The sequence below is a fragment of the Theropithecus gelada genome, chromosome 7b (assembly GCF_003255815.1).
Source record: "Theropithecus gelada isolate Dixy chromosome 7b, Tgel_1.0, whole genome shotgun sequence".
NCBI classification, from domain to species: domain Eukaryota; kingdom Metazoa; phylum Chordata; class Mammalia; order Primates; family Cercopithecidae; genus Theropithecus; species Theropithecus gelada.
In genome coordinates, this window is record NC_037675.1 from 59944413 (window position 1) to 59967299 (window position 22887).

The 22887-nt window shown below is 44.6% G+C and overlaps 1 protein-coding gene across 2 annotated transcripts; it reads left to right on the plus strand.

The window, feature by feature from the left end:
* Positions 1 to 11249: 11249 nt before the first annotated feature.
* Positions 11250 to 21649, plus strand: DACT1 (dishevelled binding antagonist of beta catenin 1). Of its 2 annotated transcripts, none has more exons than XM_025392995.1 (4): positions 11250 to 11915; positions 14101 to 14233; positions 14976 to 15131; positions 18592 to 21649. In XM_025392995.1, exons 1-4 carry the CDS (start codon positions 11571 to 11573, stop codon positions 20469 to 20471), a joined length of 2514 nt encoding a protein of 837 aa, XP_025248780.1. In that variant the 5' UTR covers positions 11250 to 11570; the 3' UTR covers positions 20472 to 21649. The 2 variants fall into 2 exon arrangements, with proteins under 2 accessions (XP_025248780.1, XP_025248781.1); XM_025392996.1 differs by having other exon boundaries at positions 18703 to 21649.
* The last annotated feature ends 1238 nt before the right edge of the window (positions 21650 to 22887 follow it).

A 22887-nucleotide genomic window follows, 5' to 3' on the forward strand; every position in this document is an offset into this window, starting at 1 on the left:
GCTTGAACCTGGGAAGCAGAGGTTGCAGTGAGCCGAGATTGAGCCACTGTACTCTAGCCTGGGTGACAGAGTGAGACTCCTTCTGAAAAAAAAAAAAAAAAAAAAAAAAAAAAGATCCAAAACCAAACTGAATTCCTTCACATAGAAATGAGCTAAAAAGGGAAGGAAAAGGTGTGCATGGAAGCTTGGGCCTCCTTTTCTGCATTGGTTTTTCTAAGCCAGTGAAATCCTCCAGGTGCATGGTGCAGCGTGATGCATACAGGCACACCCCCCGTGGCGCAGCAGAACCAAGTTTTCCTCCCTCTGTTCTGACTGAAGCAGCTGCTGGCAGTTGACAAGGTATGATCTAGCCTTCCTGGAAAAATCCTGGGAAGACCCCAGTATCAGTCAGAATATATTTGGGTCTGCTGGGTACCTGTTCAGCAGAACAGGAGGGCTTGGAGTTTGAACACTTTTTAATGTAAATATTTCTGTGCTCAGACAGGTGGGCTTGCACAGTTAGAAAAGCCCTCGCCTTAGTGGACATGGTATTTATTTCATATTATGCTAGTGATTTCTACCCCTTCCTCCAATTCAACAAGCATTTATTAAACTTCTCGGAGGTGCTTAGGACTCTGTGAGGTGCTTGGAATTATAACAAAGAGGTAAACTTGAATTAATGACAAACCAAAGTGAACCAGTTGTTCAAGAATGTTCTTAGGAATTAATTCCATTACTGGGAGCAATAAGAAGGTCACTCCCCATCCTCACACGCACACGCAACACACAGATAGTTTCAGGTAGAAATGCCCTCTAGGCCGGGCGCGGTGGCTCAAGCCTGTAATCCCAGCACTTTGGGAGGCCGAGACGGGCGGATCACGAGGTCAGGAGATCGAGACCATCCTGGCTAACACGGTGAAACCCTGGCTCTACTAAAAAGATACAAAAAATTAGCCGGGCGAGGTGGCGGGCGCCTGTAGTCCCAGCTACTCGGGAGGCTGAGGCAGGAGGATGGTGTGAACCCGGGAGGCGGAGCTTGCAGTGAGCTGAGATCCGGCCACTGCACTCCAGCCTGGGCGACACAGCCAGACTCCATCTCAAAAAAAAAAAAAAAAAAAAAAAAAAAAAAAAAAAAAAAAAGAAATGCCCTCTAGGTAAAAATAGGCAGGGCTTTTTGCACAGCGCCTGTAGACCTTGCCTGGGCTACCCATGATGAAATGCTGATTAAGCTGCTTTGTGCTCCACAATGGACTGATGGGTCGTTCTGTTTCTCCTCAACTTCAAACGGGGCTGAGCCGTCTGAGTTTGTTTTAACTCCACTGAGCCCAAATGCCTTTTGTCTTTATCAGACTTTATTCTTATCTTTTCAGAAATGGAACTGTTTCTCTTTTTCCTGTTTCCTCACATTTTCCTATGAGGCAAAAACTCACAAGAGACATGCCTGAAAGTGGAGCAGACAGGAAAAGCACCCATTTTGGTTTGTTTCTAAATGTCTATTTCTAGAATTTTCCAAGGTCAGTCCTTCTGGTGTGTCACAGGGGATTCTATCTCAATCTACTTGATTACATTAAATAAGGTTTTGTTGAGTATCTGCTTTGTTTTGGGCTTCATTCTGAGAGAGTTAGAGATGATACAGAATGTATCCCTGCCCTTGAGGAGTTTAACTGAATAAGAGAGGCCACATTAATTAAGCTAAGAATTCACTTCTGAGTTTTTGAAGTCACATTCTTGGCTTCAGTGTTTCTATGCATAATGGCCGTAATTTTAATTTATGTAACATAGTGTTAAATTACCTTTAGCCTAAAGCCGACTCCTTGCATTTTTAAATAAATAGAGATGGGTCTCACTATGTTGCCTAGGCTGCAGTGTAGTGGCTACTCACAGGTACAATCTCACTTCTGATTAGCAGCAGAGTTTTAACCTCCTTACATATTTTACGTTCAGCCTAAAGGTTTCTCCTTACATAGTGAATCTTAACCTGACTGGATGTCCAAGCAGACTTGTAAATCATAGCAGATCAGTTTTAGTCAATCACAGGCAGCCAACAGTTTAAATTCTGTTCAGAAAGGCAAAAGCAAAGCTGTAACCAATCCCCCTGTTTCTGTACCTCACTTCTCTTTTCTGTATGGCACTTTCCTTTTTCTGTCCATAAATGTTATCTGACCGTGTGGCAGCCCCAGGAGTTCCTCTAAACCTATTCTTGTTGGGGCAGTGTTGATGGAGTGGGGAGGGGTGCTGCCTGATTCAGGATCGTTCTTTGCTCAATAAAACTCTGTTATGCCAGGCTCAGTCGCTCATGCCTGTAATCCTAGCACTTTGGGAGGCCCAGGTGGGTGGATCACCTGAGGTCAGGAGTTTGAGACCAGCCTGGCCAACATGGTGAAACCCCATCTCTACTTAAAATACAAAAATTAGCCAAGCATGATGGCACGTGTCTATAGTCGCAGCTACCCAGAGGCTGAGCGAGACTCCATCCCCATTCCCCCCTGCAAAAAAACAAAAACAAAAACAAAAACACACACACACACAAAACAAAACAAACAAAAAAACACACTCTGTTAAATTTAATTTGTCCAAAGTTTTTCTTTTAACAATAGTAAATTTAGTTGTTCATGAAAAATGGCTCTGAAACACCCAAATAAAGGAAACCCGATCTAGACATTAGGGATGCTTTAACTAATTGGCAAGCTAATTTGGCTTAATGAGTTCTTTTCCTCAAAGTACTTTGTTCCACATTTTACGATTTATTTTTATTTTTATTTTTTACTTTTTATTTTATTTTATTTTATTTTTTTTGAGACAGAGTTTCCCCCTGTTGCCCAGGCTGGAGTGCAATGGCGCAATCTCAGTGGCTCACCGAAACATCCACCTCCTGGGTTCAAGCGGTTCTCCTGCCTCCGCCTCCCAAGTAGCTGGGATTACAGGCATGGGCCATAATGCCAGCTAATTTTTGTATTTTTAGTAGAGATGAGGTTTCACCATGTTGGCCAGGCTGGTCTCGAACTCCTAGCCTCAAGCAATCTGCCCACCTCCGCCTTTCAAAGTGCCGGGGTTACAGGCATGAGTCACCGCGCCCAGCCCAGACTCTATGATTTTAGACATGAAGCATTCACCCAGTCCTGCCACTCACCTTGGACAGTAAAGCTGCATTAGCAGTGGGTCCAGCTCTCAAGAGGAGCTCACTGTCTACAGAACAATGAAAAGCAGAGGGGCAGTAACTGGAGTCTTGTCCTGAGTGGCTGAGAGAATCACTTCACTGCTTTATACTTTAGGGTATCTTTGTCTCCCCACACCATGATATATTGCAAGGATTGTGGGAAATCTTCTGGTGCTCTTTGGATGAAAGGTGTGTTATATTAAGTCCATACAAAGGTTTTGGATAAATTCTAGAAAAAAAATGATAATGATGATAATAATGCCATCTAGCATTCACTGAGTGCTTATTATATGTCTGGTACTAAATTAATGATGAAAATACATTTTTAATCTGTAGCTATATCTGGTAGTACCAAAATTGTCAAAATATTCATTTCTAAGTGGGGCCTGTTTATAATCTGTAATTGTTAATTTGGGTGATGGGTTCATGGTGAGTAATTATACCAATTTCCCTACTTTGGTGTTTTGAAATTTTCCATAATAACAGGCTATGCAAAAAAGGAAGAGGCTAAACTTCATAAACCATATTCCAGGATCTACTCTGTGCCAAACCCTTCACATAGCTGTCTGTGAATTAAGAGCAAGCCCATTTTACAAATGAGGCAGCTGAGGTTCAGGTTAAATTACTTGTTCAAAGAGTTGAACCCTGGCCAAAATTTACATTCTTCCCCATATACCCTGCTGCTGTTCTACTGGGCAATATGGTTTCAAAGAACAGGACCCCTGTGTTTTATCTGGCAACAATGCAGTTACCCACATTTCTGCCCTTGAGTGGATGGATCTACTTATAGCTCAAAATAAAGGTTTATTTATTTATTTATTTATTTATTTATTTATTTATTTATTTATTTTTTAAACAATGTAATGTACATGCCTTATGAAAACTGTCAAGACAATTATGGTGGCTAATGATAATTTTTATCTCATAAGAATGTCCTTGCTGGGCGCAGTGGCTCACGCCTGTAATCCCAGCACTTTGGAAGGCCGAGGCGGATCACGAGGTCAGGAGATCGAGACCATCCTGGCTAACACGGTGAAACCCCGTCTCCACTAAAAATACAAAAAATTAGCTGGGCTTGGTGGCGGACGCCTGCAGTCCCAGCTACTCAGGGGCTGACGCAGGAGAATGGCATGAACCCGGAAGGCGGAGCTTGCAGTGAGCGGAGATCGCGCCACTGCACTCCAGCCTGGGCGACAGAGCGAGACTCCGTCTCAAAAAAAAAAAAAAAAAAAAAAAAGGAATGTCCTTAATTGTATATAGTCTGTGTGAGTGTGTTTGTGCACATGTGTGTATAACATTTGGAACTTTGGGGTCCACCTCCCTCTTAGGTTGGTGGTGATTTAGGCACCATTTTACTGATGAGAAAAACAAGACTGAGAGAGGTCGAAGTTGGCAAAACCAGTGTATGGTGAACATAATGGAGTGGCAGAATGTGGTGCAGCAGGAGTTAATCCAAACTGGCGAAATTCCAAAATCTCTATCTTTCCACCACCTCAGTAAGTGCCATGTTAGAATCCGATTCTTTCTCCTAAGAAAACAGCTTCTATTAAAGCCAACAGTGGGTCAACCAAATTCCTCTATAGAACCAAACTGAACAGAAGCGAATTGTCCCATCTGTTGTCAAAACCACCCTCCCGGACTTCAAAGCATCTCGGCTTAGGAGGGAGAAGTCCCTGGGCGGGGGCGGCCAGAGGGAGATGGAAATGGAGCCCACAGGCTTACTATCAGTCCCTTCAGGTCTCTGAGCCGCACGCAGCCACTGACTGTCATCCCAGCCGACTTCTCTTTGAATCTGAGGCTCTTCACGACCCCCATCCTTCCCCTTAGCCCAAACATACACTCTGGGCCCGACTTCTGTTTGAAGTGGATGTGCTGCTCTTCACACTGCGCCCTGCAGAGGTGCCACGGGATTAGAGGAGGCGGCGCCCCGTGGGGCAAGGCGACCCGAGCTGGGCCAGCAGTGTGCGCTTTCAGCCTCTCCCGGGGTGATAATGGCATTCCAGGCTTTTCCACAGGGATCCCTAAGCCCCGGAGGGGTCTTAATTAAAGAGGCTGTGCGGGTCTTGGAGGCAAACACGGGCCAGGAAATCAGTATGGGAGCTTGTTTAGAGTTCTTGCCTGGCCTTAGAGAGGCTGGTTCACAGGAGCAAAGGAGATGGAAAAGTGGGACCAAATATCTATATCCTAAATCCGAATCCTAAATCAGATTATTTCATGTTAATAATCTAGGGCTCTTCCACAAAATGTCACCTTATTGATCATTTCTGTATGCTATGTAGAAACGATCAGAAAACCATACTGGAAACTGCTCATAGTACAGTGGGTTGGAGTGACGCTTTCTCTTTCGCCTTTCTGGGATTATTCTGAGGAAAAGGTAGTGCTAGATCAGTGTGGTAGTAAGTTATCTTAAACCTTATTTACATGTACTAGTGACTCCCTTTCAGTGGAAGATATTTAGATGAAATATTGAACCGTTTTGCTATACAGCAAGTATCTTCCTAAAGAAATTTCAAATGTGGCTTTAAGAAGAAGTATTTTTTTTTTTTTTTTTTTTTTTTTTTTGAGACGGAGTCTCGCTCTGTCGCCCAGGCTGGAGTGCAGTGGCCGGATCTCAGCTCACTGCAAGCTCCGCCTCCCGGGTTCACGCCATTCTCCGGCCTCAGCCTCCCGAGTAGCTGGGACTACAGGTGCCCGCCACCTCACCCGGCTATTTTTTTTTGTATTTCTTAGTAGAGACGGGGTTTCACCGTGTTAGCCAGGATGGTCTCGATCTCCTGACCTCGTGATCCGCCCATCTCGGCCTCCCAAAGTGCTGGGATTACAGGCTTGAGCCACCGCGCCCGGCCCAAGAAGAAGTATTTTTTAAAATAAGATAATACAAAATAAAATATAAGCTCTCCTTCCCCGGAAAAAACTTAAGGATTATAAAGGTCAGTAATATATTTTTGTGATTTCATTTGAGTATGACTTTTTGGATATAATCATAGAATATATCTGCTTTTAAAATATTATTTTGCAAATTGTGATAGTTTCACAATTTGTAAATGCACACATACACACTTATGTATGTGGTTATATAATTAGTGCCAGTTTACTTTCTAGACCATAAGCTCCGTGAACATAGGGACTATATCTGACTTGTTCACCCACTGTATCCCCAGTGCCTGTTATATATATTAGGTACTCAATAAATATCTGTGAGTGAATATTCAAAGAGGTGCAGTGTAATTATGATGGTACATATGTGTTTTTATCCCAGGAAAATGTCTTTTTAAAAAAAATTAATATTTCAGTTATTAAGTATTCAGGTTATAAATTTAGACGTTGTTGTAAGAAAGCACTAATGTCTATATACAAAAATGTGATTGAAAAGATTCTATGAATTATGAAATCATATATGCAATTGTTTGCCAGTTTGTGAAATTAAATCTTTTTTTTTTTTTTTTTTTTTTTTTGGAGACAGAGTCTTACTTTGTCACCCAGGCTGGAGTGCAGTGGCACGATTTCGGCTCACTGCAACCTCCACCTCCCGGGTTCAAGCAATTGTCCTGCCTCAGCCTCCTCTGTAGTTGGGATCACAGGCACCCACCACCACGCCTGGGTAATTTTTGTATTTTTTAGTAGAGTCGGGGTTTTGCCATGTTGGCCAGCCTGGCCCTGAACTTCCAGACTCAAGTCATCTGCCCCCCTCAGCCTCCCAAAGTGCTGGGATTACAGACATGAGCCACTGCACCTGGCCTGAAATTAAAATTTTTAAATAATCGGAGAAGTAGTCCCAATAAAGCAGAGTAAGAGCAAAATCCACCTAATACAATTGGTTAAAGAAGCCACTTGTGTAATCCTAGCACTCTGGGAAGCCAAGGCAGGTGGAATGCCTGAGCTCAGGAGTTCAAGGCCAGCCTGGCCAACATGGCAAAATCCCATCTCTACAAAAAACATAAAAATTAGCCTGTAGTCCTAGCAACTTGAAAGGCTGAGGAAGGAGGATCGCTTGAACCCGGGAAGTCATGGCTGCAGTGATCTGAGATCCGTGCCACTGCACTCCAGCCTACGTGACAGAGTAAAACCGTGTCTGGAAAAAAAAGCCACTTGTCTCTGAAACACTTTTAAATTTTGCTTTGAAATGAAATCCTTTCATTGTGTTAGTACCACAATATGTAGCTCTAGGTATTTGCACACGTGGAACTCTGTACCTTCCATCTGTAAAGATGACCGGTAGAAACGGCAGAGCTAAGGGACTAAAGTCTGAGGCTGGTGGAGCCTTAATCACCTTAATCAGTGATTACGACGGTGGGGAATGCAACTCACTTCCAGACATTCTAGAATCTTTGGAATCCACAGTGCTCTGCACAAGGAAGCCGGAGCTTCCTGAAGAAATTACCACCAAACTTCATGGAATCACCCTGGCCTTCTTCAACAAAAACCTCTTTAACAGCACTAAAACACAGCTAAAAGGTAACCTTTTCCTCTAGGATGGTTTCTTTGGTAGTGTTTGGTTGTGCACCAGAGAGGATGGAAGGAGTTGTTTCACCGCCTTTCAAACAAGACCAGCATTGTCAAACATTTGCTGCTGCTTCTGCTATTCCCCTATTCCCTTCTGCCCTCAAAAGATGTTTAAAATTTTCAGGGCCATGATGTTGCCCTGTTTTGCTACCAAGCTTCTTTTTTCTTGATCTTTTGTTTCAATGTCTGCTTTCTTTTCCCTGTGTGCTCACTGAAGCCTGATTGTGGGGTCAAGCTATAATTAGTTTATATATGAAGTTTAATTCACTGTGGCTTTTTTGGCATTAGACCCAAATGGGCTTTGATGTCTGGCTGGGGCTTTGATCCCAGACCCTCGAATGGTGGTCATCACTCCAACTCAAAGGATTGCCCTTTACTTTTTTCCTCCTATTCGGAGACAGCTTTTCCCAATTACATCATTTGTGTTTGTTTGGCCATAAAAGTGGCAAGGCATCATTTTGTTGCTTTGCTTGATGGCTAAATGTGCAACTAATGCTCCTTACTTTGCTTGGCTGCAATAGAATATTCACCGCTGGACAAGGCATTTGTAGAATGATGCTCAGACTTTGGTGGGGGTGCTGTTAGGAGCTGTTCTGCCTAAGGGCAAAGCATCAGACTATGATATGAGGGACATGTTTTGGCTCTGCCCAGGAAAGATCTTCAAGCATAAGTTACACCACTGTAATATATTCAGCCAAGACTCTTTTCCATGCTGGCAACTTTATCTTACACTCCAGATCATCCAGGCAGCAGGTCCACCCCATCTTTAGTGGTACACTTTCTGAGTGTCAATTAACAGTTTTTCTGAGAAGATAGGCATATCCAGGGAAAGCAAAAGAACCAACTAGGGATGAACAACATTAGAAAGGAGATAATGAAATAGCACTAGTGGAGGAAAAAGTACCAGCACCTGCTTTAAAAAGAAAGGGAAAGAAAAATCAAAACAGTAGGGGGAAGTGAGATTCTGTTGGCAACAGAAGGGAGCAGTGGGCGATTACTTTCAACTGCTTCCGGAATACCTGCAAGAAAAACAAAGAATCAAAGAGGAAGGAGAATCCAGGGAACTAGACTGGAGGGGAGAAAATTTGGCTGCTAGCTTAAAAAGAGAATAGGGGCAACCCGGCCTGTCTCACTTAATCTGATGACATTGGGAGTTTTCCTGGAAAAACAATTACAGCATTGAGCTCCTTACTTCTAACTTCATTTGACAGCCCGAGTTTGTTTTAATTGGCATGTGAATGAACAGCATTATTTATTAATGTGTAATGGATACTTTGGAAAGCATAACCTTTTTTCCTATTTGTGACCATTTTATTGGCGGAACCATCTGAATACATTAGTTTTAGTATTTAAACTTGCTGAGAACACTTTTTCATGGAGATATACAAGCTGTTATGGCAAATGGCTTGCTTTGGACTAATGAGCCAGCTCAAAGTGCCATTTGGTGAGGAGGGGGGTTGGAAGGGTGGGGAGGTTTGGAGACATAGCGACTTGTCTGCCTGCCTTAACAAGATTTATTAGTAGTGTGTAAAAATGTGTTTCAGCTTTTTTCTCTCCCTCAACTATATATAGTTGTCGATGTGTGACATAACACAGGCCACAATAATAGACTCCACCCAGCCAGAGGAATCTAATTCAGAGCTAGAAAGCAAGCAGCGTGTTTAGAAATGAGCAGAATGAAACAATGACAGAGGACATGGGTGAGTGGCATTTGGCAAGCAGGATAAGTCATCACCCTTTCATGCCTTACTAAAATTAGGGAGGAAAATTAGTTCCTATATTATAAAGTAGTGTTTGGCAACAGTAGGCATAAAGAATAGATAACCTGAAGAGAATCGATTTTGTATGCTTGTGAACACCTGACCATAATTCCATTTTTAGAATATACAACCTTGTTAATTATGAATCAAGTTTGTAGTTCCTTTCATGTCTGTGGGAGGCAGCAATGGGGAGGAAAGTGAAAGGTGGCAAGGGAGTTCTTTTGTTTTTGTTTTTTGGTAAAAGTCGACTTAATTCTATTTGTAGTAGAGATTAAATGGGTACTATTAAGTTTAAAAGTATGTTAATGAAAAAACAATTTACAACCAATCTACATTCTCGAGTCTCTCTCTGGCAATTGTCAGGTGAATGCTTGCAAGCTAATGTGCTGAATACAGTGATACTAAGAGGGTATTAAAACAGTCCCTGCCTTCAGGAAGCTTTCCTAATGTAGATGGAGAGAAGAGATACACATAAACACCCATATATAAGTGTGTGCACAGCCAGATAAATAACCACACAGGTAGCATGGGATCAGAATCAGATATTCATATAGTTAACTGGAACTCAAAGGTTGGAAGGGTGGTTAGACCACACAGAGAGGGGAGGAAAGTAGAGGAATTCCTAGCAAGGGTTAGCAGATGGGCAAAAGTGCAAGTGTCTAAAAAAATGGTATATAGGATGCACTCCTTCACACAACACTTTGCCTGAACTTCAGCAAATGTGACTTGCTGGATTGAATTTCCGAGGTTCTTGGATGCTTTTGAAGATATATGTGGTGCTTTTCCTCAGATAAGCCAGCTAGTGGCATTTCCAGACCCCTATCCCACCGGAAATTTCAGTGGGATAGGGATCTGGAGTAGTGTGTTCCAAGCAGAGATGACCAACACATGATACATCAAGAGGGAAGACTTACAAATCCCTCTGGAGAAAAGCTACAACTCATATCACCCTTATTATCTATGTGCTAGCCACGTTGTAAGGGCACAGCCCGCACAATATATATCATATGCTGCATATTATTACAATTCTTCAACAGCAGGTTCCCATAGCAGCTGCCCCCTTTTACAGTGGGGGGAGCGTACACACAGAAGGCAATAAGTTGCCCGCACAGCTATTTAGGGGTGAAACTGGGATGCAAATCCAGACAGTCTGATTTCTGAGTCAGAGCTCTTATTGTAAACGCAGACTAAGTAATAATAAAAGCTCAAACAAAAAACCAAAGCGCGCACGCGCGCGCACTCAAATCGTAAGCTTGTAAAAGAATCGATGCAACCTCTCGCTATACAGCGACATCCTCCTGCCTAATTTTAAATGCCGTCCATCGTTAAGACTGACGTTAAAAAATTAAAACGACAACAAAACTTAACAGTTTTAGAACAACATTGCATTATGCTCTGCCTTTACAAAGTGGAGTTAAGGAACCAACCCCACAGTGTCTGTGAATACACTCGCAATACCTTGCCTGGGAAGTGAAAGAAACCTAACTCGGTGTGAGTGGAAATGAGGAGTGGCCATGTGGGGAAAGGGTTAAGACTGTGCTGCAACTTGGTCGAGTTTCAGAAAGTTCTCCGGAGAGCCCAACTGCCGCGTCCCGTCCCGGCCCCTGCCTGCGCGGCCGACTGTAACAGGATGCTGGGGCTCCAGGCGCTCGCCCGGAGCTTTGGGCGACGGGAAAGAGCCAATGAGGAGCGAGGGCAAAATCGGGTGCAGTAAACCCGAAAAGGGGGCGAGGAGGCCCGCGAGGAGAGCGGGGGAGGAGGCGGGGAGGGGCGAGAGAGGAGGAGGTGGCTCTGAGGGCCGGGCGGCGCGCCTGACAGAAGAGGGGAAGCCTGGGGGCGCGAGCGTCGCAGCCGGGGGGCCGGCGCGGGGAGGCGGGAGCCAGGCGGGGGTTTGCAGGGCCGCCGCGCGTGACGTAGCGCCGGGCAGGGCGTTATCAGCTGCCGGGCCGCGGCGAGGGACGCGCGGCGACAGCGGACGGCGCCGCCCGGGCCGGGACGGCAGCAGCCGGCTGCCGCGCGCAGGACCCGAGGGCTTCTGGCCGCCGCCCCCGCCAGCGCCGCGCCCCGCCGCGGGGCGGCATGAGCCCACCCGCGGCCGCAGCCCTAGCGCCCTACTTCTCCGCCTGGGCGGCCCGGCTGCGGTGACGGCGCTCGTTGCCGGATTGGGGGCCATGAAGCCGAGTCCGGCCGGGACGGCGAAGGAGCTGGAGCCTCCGGCGCCGGCCCGAGGCGAGCAGCGCACGGCGGAGCCCGAGGGGCGCTGGCGGGAGAAGGGCGAGGCGGACACCGAGCGGCAGCGCACCCGGGAGCGGCAGGAGGCCACGCTGGCCGGGCTGGCGGAGTTGGAGTACCTTCGCCAGCGCCAGGAGCTGCTGGTCCGGGGCGCCCTGCGCGGCGTTGGGAGTGCGGCGGCCGCTGCGCCCCGCGCCGGGGAGCTACTGGGGGAGGCGGCGCAGCGCAGCCGCCTGGAAGAGAAGTTCTTGGAGGAGAACATCTTGCTACTACGAAAGCAATTGGTAGGTCATGCCCAAAGGTGGAGCACGGCTGTCCCTGCCCCGGGGCTGGAGGTCGGGCAGGTGACCTGGGGCGGGCGCGAGGTTAACTCTGGCTGGGGAGATGCTCGCTGTTATGGGACGCCCCCGGGACGGCCCCGCCCGCCCCATACCTCCCTGATCTCGTTTCTGAGTGCCTGCGGCGCGTGGGCTGCCGACGCCCACGCGTTTCAGGCGTGTGCCCGCTTTGTGTCTGGCGACCTCGCGCGGATTGCGGGAAGGGGGTGGCCGCTCTTCCCTCCTCCTCTGCCTTCGGGATTCTTGGAGTCGCCTAGTTCTGACCTTCGGTCTCCTTAGTTAGATGAGTATATGCCCCCTCCCCAGAGGTTTGCAAACTCCCACTTAAAATACCATTTTATTTGGAGGTTTTCTTGGCTTCATCTCCTCCCGCCGAGAGGGGCCAAAAGCCAAGGAGGGGGTTTGTGGCGTGCTTAACTGTCCAAGGCCGAGTTTTACGATTACACTGGAGCGCCTGTAGGGAGCCGTGCCTCTCCGAGAGCTCTCCCCAGCATACCAGCTTTCACCCAGGCTGGTGCTTAATTTCAAATAGAAGCCCTTTGTATAAGGCAGCTCAAACTAGATGGAAATGATGGAAATTTGGCTGGAGACTGTGTCCCCTCCTCTCATATTTTATACGTTCTGCCAGCTGTGATTGGTGGTGGAGGTGGGAGAAAAGAGAACCTGCTCTCGGGGAGCATTTATCTTACTGGATTTGTCTCAGTCATTCTATGCAGTCTTCATTAGCGGGGAAGAAAAAGAACTTTGTAGCTTAATGTATTGATGAACGGCTTTTGACCCCGCCTCAGAATAATGGCGGCAGCTTTGTTTTCATTGACCTTAAAATGTAGTTTTGGAAACAGCAAACGCCCTCACCTGACCAAGTGATACTATCCAAACTAGACACATGCCGGGTAGTGGCCCTCCCACAATAAAGTGGTGATGCTGTGCGGTTGTCATATGTTTTCGTCTATTATCTCTTTTGAGATCATTTCTTTTCTCTCTCTGTGTGTGTTTTTTTTAAGCACCCAGATGCTTTTACTTGATAGGTTCATTTTTCCTGAAGAAATTAGTTGTAGCAAACAAACATATGGTTTATGTCTCCAAGCTTTTTAAGTCAAAAGACAAGAGGCATAGATATTCATATGCATGTGTGTTGTAAGGATGTACACTGTGGTTTGTGTAATATCTCTGTTTTGGTATTTTACTGTGCTGCTTTGGTCACAGACCTGATTCCTGTGTAACACTGATTTGAGCCAGTTCTCACTGGTTATGGCTGGTGACTTTTACATTTTATTGTCTTGTGCAATTGCATCTTTTTGTCTGCACGAATCTTAGGATTGTAATTGTGCATTCCTATTGTCCGCTTGAGGGGAGCAAAGCCGTATGTCAAGAGAATTCCAGTCCAGTCAGTGTTTATGGTACTATTTTCATTTGTAGACTTGGCATTCATGATTTGAACCAGATGCTTTTTGAGTTCTCCCGTTTTTCCAGCAATAGGAAGCACTAGGTGGCAGTGTGAGTTAGCACAATCCATCTGTCACCTTTGGAAACCCAGAGGCGTTCAAATCTCGATGGGCCTTCCCATGAGGGTTTTGGATTCTGCCAGCTCACATTATACTTGGCACTGGCTATTAGTATTAGTTTCTCACTTTCAAAGGCCCTAAGACTGATTAAACCCCACACAGCAACTAATAGAAAACAAAACTCTGCAGGCCAAGACATTTGGCCAGAAAATCTCACCTAAGATTATAACGTATTATAGGAAATCTGTTACTCTCACTTCAAATTAAAGAGTCTACTGTGAAGTATTGTTTTTTAAAAGACTGGTTATACACCAGATGATTTAAAGTCTCAGTCCGTTTTTCTTGTCCCTACCTATAAAAAGTCAGTTTGCATATATTAGTTGAAACTAAAGCCTTGTTTTTATGAAGAAACTTTATATCACCACAAAATGTGAGAAAGTGGAATTAAACATAGGACATATTCTTGAATTCTCGAAGTCTTTCTTTACTTCAGGTCATCCAGTAAAATTCTGGTTTTCTAAGTTTTAGTGAACTCTTCAGATGGGTAATTTGAATCCTTAGACTTGACTTTCTGGTTCTTACGGCACCCCTGTATATTCATGTTTCCTTTGTTTTTTCCTAATCAGAATTGTTTGAGGCGAAGAGATGCTGGTTTGTTGAATCAGTTGCAAGAGCTTGACAAGCAGATAAGTGACCTGAGACTGGATGTAGAAAAGACATCTGAAGAGCACCTGGAGACAGACAGTCGGCCTAGCTCAGGTGAGTGAGTGAGCACAAGGACAGAATTCTGCACTCTTGAGTTATATCTCAGCCCCTTGTGGTTAACATTCCCAGACCTGCAAATGGCAATGGAGTTTGTTTCCAGTGCACAGAGAGAGGATAAAAAATAAAATAAAAAAAAAGCAGCCTGCCATTCCGTTTCATTGGAGTAAGAGGGAAATAAACTCAGACAACAAAATTTTTAGTAATGAGATCGATGTGACTGGAGTACCCCCGAGTTTAAAAATAAAAGCTATTCAAATTTCTGCAAGAGCTGCCCTCCTTTGAAACTTGAGTAAGTCAGAACTGGGCTAGAAAATTAGTCACACTTCAACTTCCTGAGACCACTTCAAAAGTTTTTTTTTTTTTTTCTTTTAAACCATTGGCTCCTTAAATAGATTTTTCTCTTATTATTTTTCTGAAACAATCATGATAAAGATGAGGCTTGACAGATCTAAGTTTCTTTCCTTGGACATCTTCAAAGGCGGGGTCAAGGAGTAAGGTCAGTTTGAGGGTGAGAGTAACTCTGAAATGTACCCCTGGTAATGGCTCTGCCTTTTCCTAAGGATTGTTTGAAATAAGACCATAAGATTAGGACAGTAAAGTCCAATGAACCAAAATTGGCCAAAAAACAAACAAACAAAAATCTCCTTTCCCTAAATGATTATTCATTTTCCTTTTAAGCATGAATATGCATTATTCCTTGACATGATCTTAATTCCAATGGTGTTTTTATTTGTAGGGTTTTATGAGCTGAGTGATGGGGCTTCAGGATCCCTTTCCAATTCCTCTAACTCGGTGTTCAGTGAGTGTTTATCCAGTTGTCATTCCAGCACCTGCTTTTGCAGCCCCTTGGAGGCGACCTTGACTCTCTCAGATGGTTGCCCCAAATCTGCAGGTAAGAATTTTTAGCACTGATAGAAATTTTTTAATTGGAAGGCGTCAAGGGCCCTTAAAAGGTTATTTGGCTCTAGCACCTTTCACTGGTAGAAAAATGAAGGTTCATCAATTTGCAGCTTTTAGTGCCATACTTACAGCTAGAACTCATAGTTTCATTTAGGTGAGTATCTAGAACTATTCCAGTACCCTTTGGGTGCTACTTGGTTATATATTCTGATAGCAGCAAGACAGTTTATCTCTAGAAATCCTGTCCCAATATTGTAGGTATTGAGCTCTGTTTCCGAGCCTTTGCTGTTAGGTTAACTTGTCTGTATTTTCTTTCATTCTGGAACTGTTTTCTTCTTTTAATTATTTAAAGCTAAAACTCAGCCGGGTACAGTGGCTCACACCTGTAATCCCAGCACTTTGGGAGGCTAAGGCGGTTGGATCACCTGAGGTCAGGAGTTCAAGACCAGCCTGGGTTGGCCTGGCACAGTGGCTCACCCCTATAATCCTAGCATTTTGGGAGGCCGAGGTGGGTGGATCACTTGAGGTCAGGAGTTCAAGACCAGCCTGGCCAACATGGTAAAACCCCATCTCCACTAAAAATACAAAAATTAGCCAGGCATAGCGGCACACGCCTATAGTCCCAGCTACTTGGGAGGCTGAGGGAGGAGAATTGCTTGAACCCAGGAGGTGGAGGTTGCAGTGAGCCAAGATCGTGCCACTGCACTCCAGCCTGGGCGACAGAGAGAGACTCAGGCTCAAAAAAAAAAAAAAAAAAAAAAAAAAAAAACAACAAAACCAGCCTGTGCAACATGGTGAAACACCTTCTCTACTAAAAATACAAAAATCAGCTGGGTGTGGCAGCATGTGCCTGTAATCCCAGCTACTTGAGAGGCTGAGGCAGTAGAATCGCTTGAACCCTGGAGGCGGAGGTTGCAGTGAGCCGAGATCTTGCCATTGCACTCCAACCTGGGCAACAGAGTGAGGCACCATCTCAATCAATCAATCTAACACTCACATTAAGTTAAATATGTCCATCAGCCTGGCCAAAAACTGGTGGGCACTTCAGGATGCAGTGGCCCCTTCATGTTCTCCAGAATATTCTGCATGATGGCAGCTTGTTTTTTCTTTTAGTAAGTGGGTGCCCACATGCCATTATTCCTTATTTTGGGATATCTTTGCAATGACCCCCAGAAGGAATCATGCTATTATACTAGAAGAGTTTCTGCATTTCCAGTATGTGTCGCACACTGTGCTGGATGCTCTGTATACATTTATCTCCACTGAATCCTCCCAGTAGTTCTGCACAGTACAGGTCTTGTTAGCTCCATTTGATGTATTAAAAAAATGAGGCCTAGTAAGGTTAGATATGTTATTTAAGGCTCTATAGATAGTGAGTGGCAGAGGCAGAAGTTAAGCTCAGGCCTAACTGCCAGGTCCATGGTTTTCCATCATCCCAAGGGAATTCAGAAATTGTTGTTTTCAAACTTCTCATCTAACAGAAGAGGAATTTTGGCTTATAAGCCATTTGTCAGAGGTTCTCCATCTGCTGAATGGCAGGGTTGCTGCTGGAACTCAAGACGTCTTCCTTAGTCCTGTTATATTGTGAATTCTTATAAGAGAAAATATGAAGATTAGAATTGCTCTGGGTGCTGGCACAAGTCATCACTCTCCTGGTTTGTCTGTGTTCTCCACTTGGGTATAAGCCTGAATTTTTGAGTCCGGGCAAGGCAGACAACACTGAGCAGCTGAGGGAGCTAATTGGCTGGTGTCTTCGTATCTGTGTGTTGTCAGCAGCAATCATTTGGGGAAGCACAGAACTGTGTTATCTAGAGGGTCTGGGCCTCAAGTTCATTGGTAATTACTCCCCTTCATTCCACAGATCTGGTTTCAGAGGGAAACTTTATAAACCCATTAAAGGCACTTTGGTTTAGGTTTTCCTTCAAGACAGACCCGTGCTCTTCCAAATGCCACATCCTCACATAATTGAGACAGTTGCACAAGGCCTTGGGGGCTGGGATATCTGTTTTGTTCAACTCTAAAGAGGGAAAAGGGATGAATAGTGAAGTGTTTGTCAGTGTGGCTTTAAGTAAGGCAGAGATAGGGCTTAGGTTGCTGGGGGAGGAAGGATAGGGAAGGATGTTAGCTAGATGTTTCCTTTTAGAAAAAGCTCTTTATTGAGGGGAGGGTCATGTGGGTGGGGACATGGCACTTTTGTTTTATTATATTTTCTTTACATATCATCTCTGGGTCTAGACTATTTTTTCCTCAGACTGCTAATTATCATTGAAGTTCATGGAGCTTTCTCAACATAGAATCAGGCACATGTAGATTCTCAGTATTTGAATGAATAAATATAATGGAGGACAAATTATTACTGATAAACTCAATTTTAATTTTCTCTGATAACTGAAGGTCATTAAAAGGATTTGTTATTTATAATATTCGCCAACTTAAGAGATCAAAATCATTTAAGACAGCAAGCTTGATTTTGTTGTACTTTGGCATCTACATTTTCAAGATAGGGGAAATTTATCCATTAATATTACCACTCAATCTTTTAAAATCTTAAATCAAGAATTCTTTATCATATTAAAAAAAAAGTTTTAAATTGAAATTTGTTTTTAGAGAGATGGGGTCTCACTATGTTGTCCAGGCTGGTCTTGGACTCCTGGGCCTAAGCGATCCTCTGGCCTCAGCCTTCCAGAGTCAGGATTGCAGGCATAAGCCATCATACCTGGCCCCTGTTTTATTTTTTTAGCATCACTATTGAAAATATAAGGCAATTATTATTTAAATCTGATGTTTTTACTGAAGTTTGATTGGTTTCCATCACCTTTCAATTGACAGTTATATTTGAATGAATGTCATTAAGAATTAGGTTTTAAAAAACACAAAATGAGGAGAAAGCCTACTGAATATACAGTTTATCCTAAAGAAAGCCATAGAACACAGAGGGGAGAGCAGCCTAGAGAAACCGTGATTCAAAACATTTTATTTTTCCCAGTTGTAAATGCAGTACAGTTATGATTGAAAATTCAGAAAACAGAAAATAAAGTAAATATCACTTGTTTCTCATCATACTGAAATACTACTACTAGAATCTTGGTGTGCTTCATCTCAGATGTTTTTTCTTTGCATACATGTGATCATAGTAAAATAATCATATTCTAGTATTATGTCATTATTTTCACTAAACTTTAAAGTGTTTTCCCTCTATGATGCAGCAGTTTGAAAACATTCGTAATGGCTGAGTATTTTTCCTTCAGAGGATTTATTATCTGCTGTCAAAACATTTGTTAAATATTTCCCCCTCATCCAGTAGCAGTAATTACATGTCAAATGGTAGGGCAGCGTTTTTTAATCCTTGGCATGCTCTCTCTACCCATGGATTTTTCATAAAAATTGGCCGAAGAGTCAAGCTGGTGCTGACCAATTCATTTCTTCAGAGTGTACCTTTAAATGTTTTTCAGATCTCATAGGATTGTTGGAATATAAAGAAGGCCACTGTGAAGACCAGGCCTCAGGGGCAGTTTGCCGTTCCCTCTCCACACCACAATTTAATTCCCTTGATGTCATTGCAGATGTGAATCCCAAGTACCAGTGTGATCTGGTGTCCAAAAACGGGAATGATGTGTATCGGTATCCCAGTCCACTTCATGCTGTGGCTGTGCAGAGTCCAATGTTTCTCCTTTGTCTGACGGGCAACCCTCTGAGGGAAGAGGACAGGCTTGGAAACCATGCCAATGACATTTGCGGTGGATCTGAGCTAAATGCCGTCAAAACAGACAGTTCTTTACCGTCCCCAAGCAGTCTATGGTCTGCTTCCCATCCTTCATCCAGCAAGAAAATGGATGGCTACATTCTGAGCCTCGTCCAGAAAAAAACACACCCTGTAAGGACCAACAAACCAAGAACCAGCGTGAACGCTGACCCCACGAAAGGGCTTCTGAGGAACGGGAGCGTTTGTATCAGAGCCCCGGGCGGTGTCTCGCAGGGCAACAGTGTGAACCTTAAGAATTCGAAACAGGCATGTCTGCCCTCTGGCGGGATACCTTCTCTGGACAATGGGACATTCTCCCCACCGAAGCCCTGGTCAAAAGAATCAAAGGCCGAACAAGCCGAAAGCAAGAGGTTGCCCCTGCCAGAGGGCTGCCCCTCAGGCGCTGCCTCCGACCTTCAGAGTAAGCACCTGCCGAAAACGGCCAAGCCAGCCTCCCAAGAACATGCTCGGTGTCCCGCCATCGGGACAGGGGAGTCCCCTAAAGAAAACGCTCAGCTCTCAGGGGCTTCTCCAAAAGAGAGTCCCGGCATAGGCCCCGCCCCGCCGCAGGAGAACAAAGTTGTCCAGCCTCTGAAAAAGATGTCACAGAAAAACAGCCTGCAGGGCGTCACCCCGGCCGCTCCTCCCCTGCTGTCTCCAGCTTTCCCGGTGGAAGAGAGGCCTGCCTTGGATTTCAAGAGCGAGGGCTCTTCTTCCCAAAGCCTGGAGGAAGCGCACCTGGTCAAGGCCCAGTTCATCCCGGGGCAGCAGCCCAGTGTCAGGCTCCACCGGGGCCACAGGAACGTGGGCGTCGCGAAGAGCTCTAGCCTGAAGCACCGCGGCCCAGCCCTCCAGGGGCTGGAGAACGGCTTGCCCACCGTCAGGGAGAAAACGCGGGCCGGGAGCAAAAAGTGTCGCTTCCCGGATGACTTGGATACAAATAAGAAACTCAAGAAAGCCTCCTCCAAGGGGAGGAAGAGCGGGGGCGGGCCCGAGGCTGGTCTTCCTGGCAGGCCCGCGGGCGGGGGCCACAGGGCGGGGAGCAGGGCGCACGGCCACGGACGGGAGGCGGTAGTGGCCAAACCTAAGCACAAGCGAACTGACTACCGGCGGTGGAAGTCCTCGGCCGAGATTTCGTATGAAGAGGCCCTGAGGAGGGCCCGGCGGGGTCGTCGGGAGAATGTGGGGCTGTACCCCGCGCCGGTGCAGCTGCCCTACGCCAGTCCCTACGCCTATGTGGCTAGCGACTCCGAATACTCGGCGGAGTGCGAGTCCCTGTTCCACTCCACCGTGGTGGACACCAGTGAGGATGAGCAGAGCAATTACACCACCAACTGCTTCGGGGACAGCGAGTCGAGTGTGAGCGAGGGCGAGTTCGTGGGGGAGAGCACAACCACCAGCGACTCTGAAGAAAGCGGTGGCTTGATTTGGTCCCAGTTTGTCCAGACTCTCCCCATTCAAACGGTAACGGCGCCAGACCTTCACAACCACCACGCAAAAACCTTTGTCAAAATTAAGGCCTCACATAACCTCAAGAAGAAGATCCTCCGCTTTCGGTCTGGCTCTTTGAAACTGATGACGACGGTTTGAGTGACGTCATTGGTGTAGAAAGTGTCTTTTTTTTTCTTTCTAGTTGCCAAAATAAAAAAGGTGGTGGTTTCATTTTTGTATAATACTATAATGGAATGCTTTTTTAAAAAGATAAAACCAAGGTAAATTATTGTTTCATCTTCACATACGGACGCTAGTGCCTTTAATGGAAGGTTAAGAATGTTTTGCTAGTTAGAAGTAAATATTGAGGTTTTAATGGTGATAGTGAGTTTTGTGGTACCAGCTCTTTTTTATTTTAATCTTTCTGAGCATCCGGCAAGGTACAGGTTTCGATGTTCAAGTTTTATTGGGATAAGACCGTTTGATCCCAAGGTCAGGTGGATGGAATTTTTGGATTTGTATTTGCTCCTTGAGTTTTCAGGGCAGTGTCTTCATGAGGCTTTTCCTGTTGAGGGGCACCACATACAATAGTGTGAAGTAGGTACGAGGGGCAGTCATTGTATTCTATAGTTTTTTATGTAGTCTACATTTCTCAGATGTATGCCCATTCGGCTTTATTCTCAGAACTGTTTTTTTTACTAGACTCATGACTTGGAGGCCAGACCTTAAATCCAGAGATGGCAGCCTGGATAGGGACCTTAAAAGGATTCACAAAAACTTTTGCCACACTTGGTGCCTAGGCCCTGTTCCTAATAACCCCTTCTAGGGCCGTTTATCCAACATTTTGATGCCTTCTTTTCCCTCCCTAATTTGTAGCCAATGTAACCTTTCATTCCTTGGAGGATTTACTTTTGGGATAAAATTTTGGTCCTTGGGCACAGAGACATTCACTATTAATGAAGTAACCCTTGGGCATGACTCCAATCCCAGAATTGCTCACTGAGCGCTATGCCACCTAAGCATTGACCTGAACATATTAGTGCAATCCAGTCCAGATTGGACCGCTGATCCTATGTGGAAGGGCTGTTTTTTAAGAAAAAATTTTTGGTAAACAGTATTGTGTAAAATTGCTTTTTGTATACCAATATATGCATGTTTTGTGCATGAGTAGTACTTGTGTTGATATTCCTGTTGATGTTAAATTACTATATAATATAAACAGTATGTGTTTTTATATATCATTGTGTAAATTTAATATAACACATATGCAGTAATAAACGATTTGTTTTACTGCTGTTAAGTTTGTTATTTCGATATAAAACCAGATGTTTACACCTATAAATCTTGTGCTGGTTATTGGTGTTATTTGTGAGATTTATATTAGACCTATTCTAGCATTAGAATATGCGCAATATAGATAGGTTTTAGTATTAGAATGGACGATGAGCAAGCAAATGAAGGAAAGCAGACAACTTCTAGTTAAGGTACTTTAAAATTTAGGATACATTTTATAGGTGCCATCTAAGGAAAATATTTCTGAAAATAATCCCCTCTCCCAACTTTTCATTACAAAAAATCTCAAACATGGAAAAGTTGAAAGGATAATATAATAAACAACTCTATGCCACCTAGATTTCAACAGTTGTCAACATTTTGCCATGCTTGCTGTAACTGTATTTATGTATTAGGTTTAACTATATTACTGATTTTTCAGATCAAAGACAGATACTATCATAGCAATCCTCCCCTCTCCCCCACACTGATAAAATATTTTAAAGTAAATTTCAGGTATCATGATATTTTATCTCTAAAAAGCATACATTACCCAAGAACAAGGAGATTCTCCTGTATACCTACAATATGATCGCACTTAAGGAAAATCAGTAGTAATTCATAATATCAAAATTTTATATGGAAAATTTCCCAATGTGTTTCAAGAACTTTTAATAGCGGCTTTCTGCCCTCCTACCTCCCCTACAAAGCAGGAGTCAGTCAATGTCATGCATTGCATTTGGTTGTGGGTTGTAGGTTTCTTTTTAGTCTAGAACAGTCTCCCCATGTTAAACAAAAGACACTAGGTTTTTATTTTTTGAGACAGAATCTCACTCTGTCACCCAGGCTGGAATGCAGTGGCTTGATATGGGCTCACTGCAGCCTCCACCTCCCAGGTTCAAGCGATTCTCCTGCCTCAGCCTCCTGAGTAGCTGGGATTACAGGTGTGCACCACCATGCCTGGCTAATTTTTTTGTATTTTTAGTAGAGACGGAGTTTCTCCATGTTGGTCAGGCTGGTCTCGAACTCCTGACCTACCTTGTGATCCACCCCCCTCGGCCTCCCAAAGTGCTGGGATTATAGGCGTGAGACACCGAGCCCGACCTATTTATTTATTTTTGAGAGAGTCTGGATCTGTCCCTCAGGCTGGAGGGCAGTGGCACAATATTGGCTCACTGCAATGTCTGCCTCATAAGTTCAAGTTCAAGTGATCCTTCCACCTCTGCCTCATGAATACCTGGGAATACAGGCCTGCACCAGCATGACCGGCTAGTTTGTACTTTTTGTAGAAATGAGTTTTCAC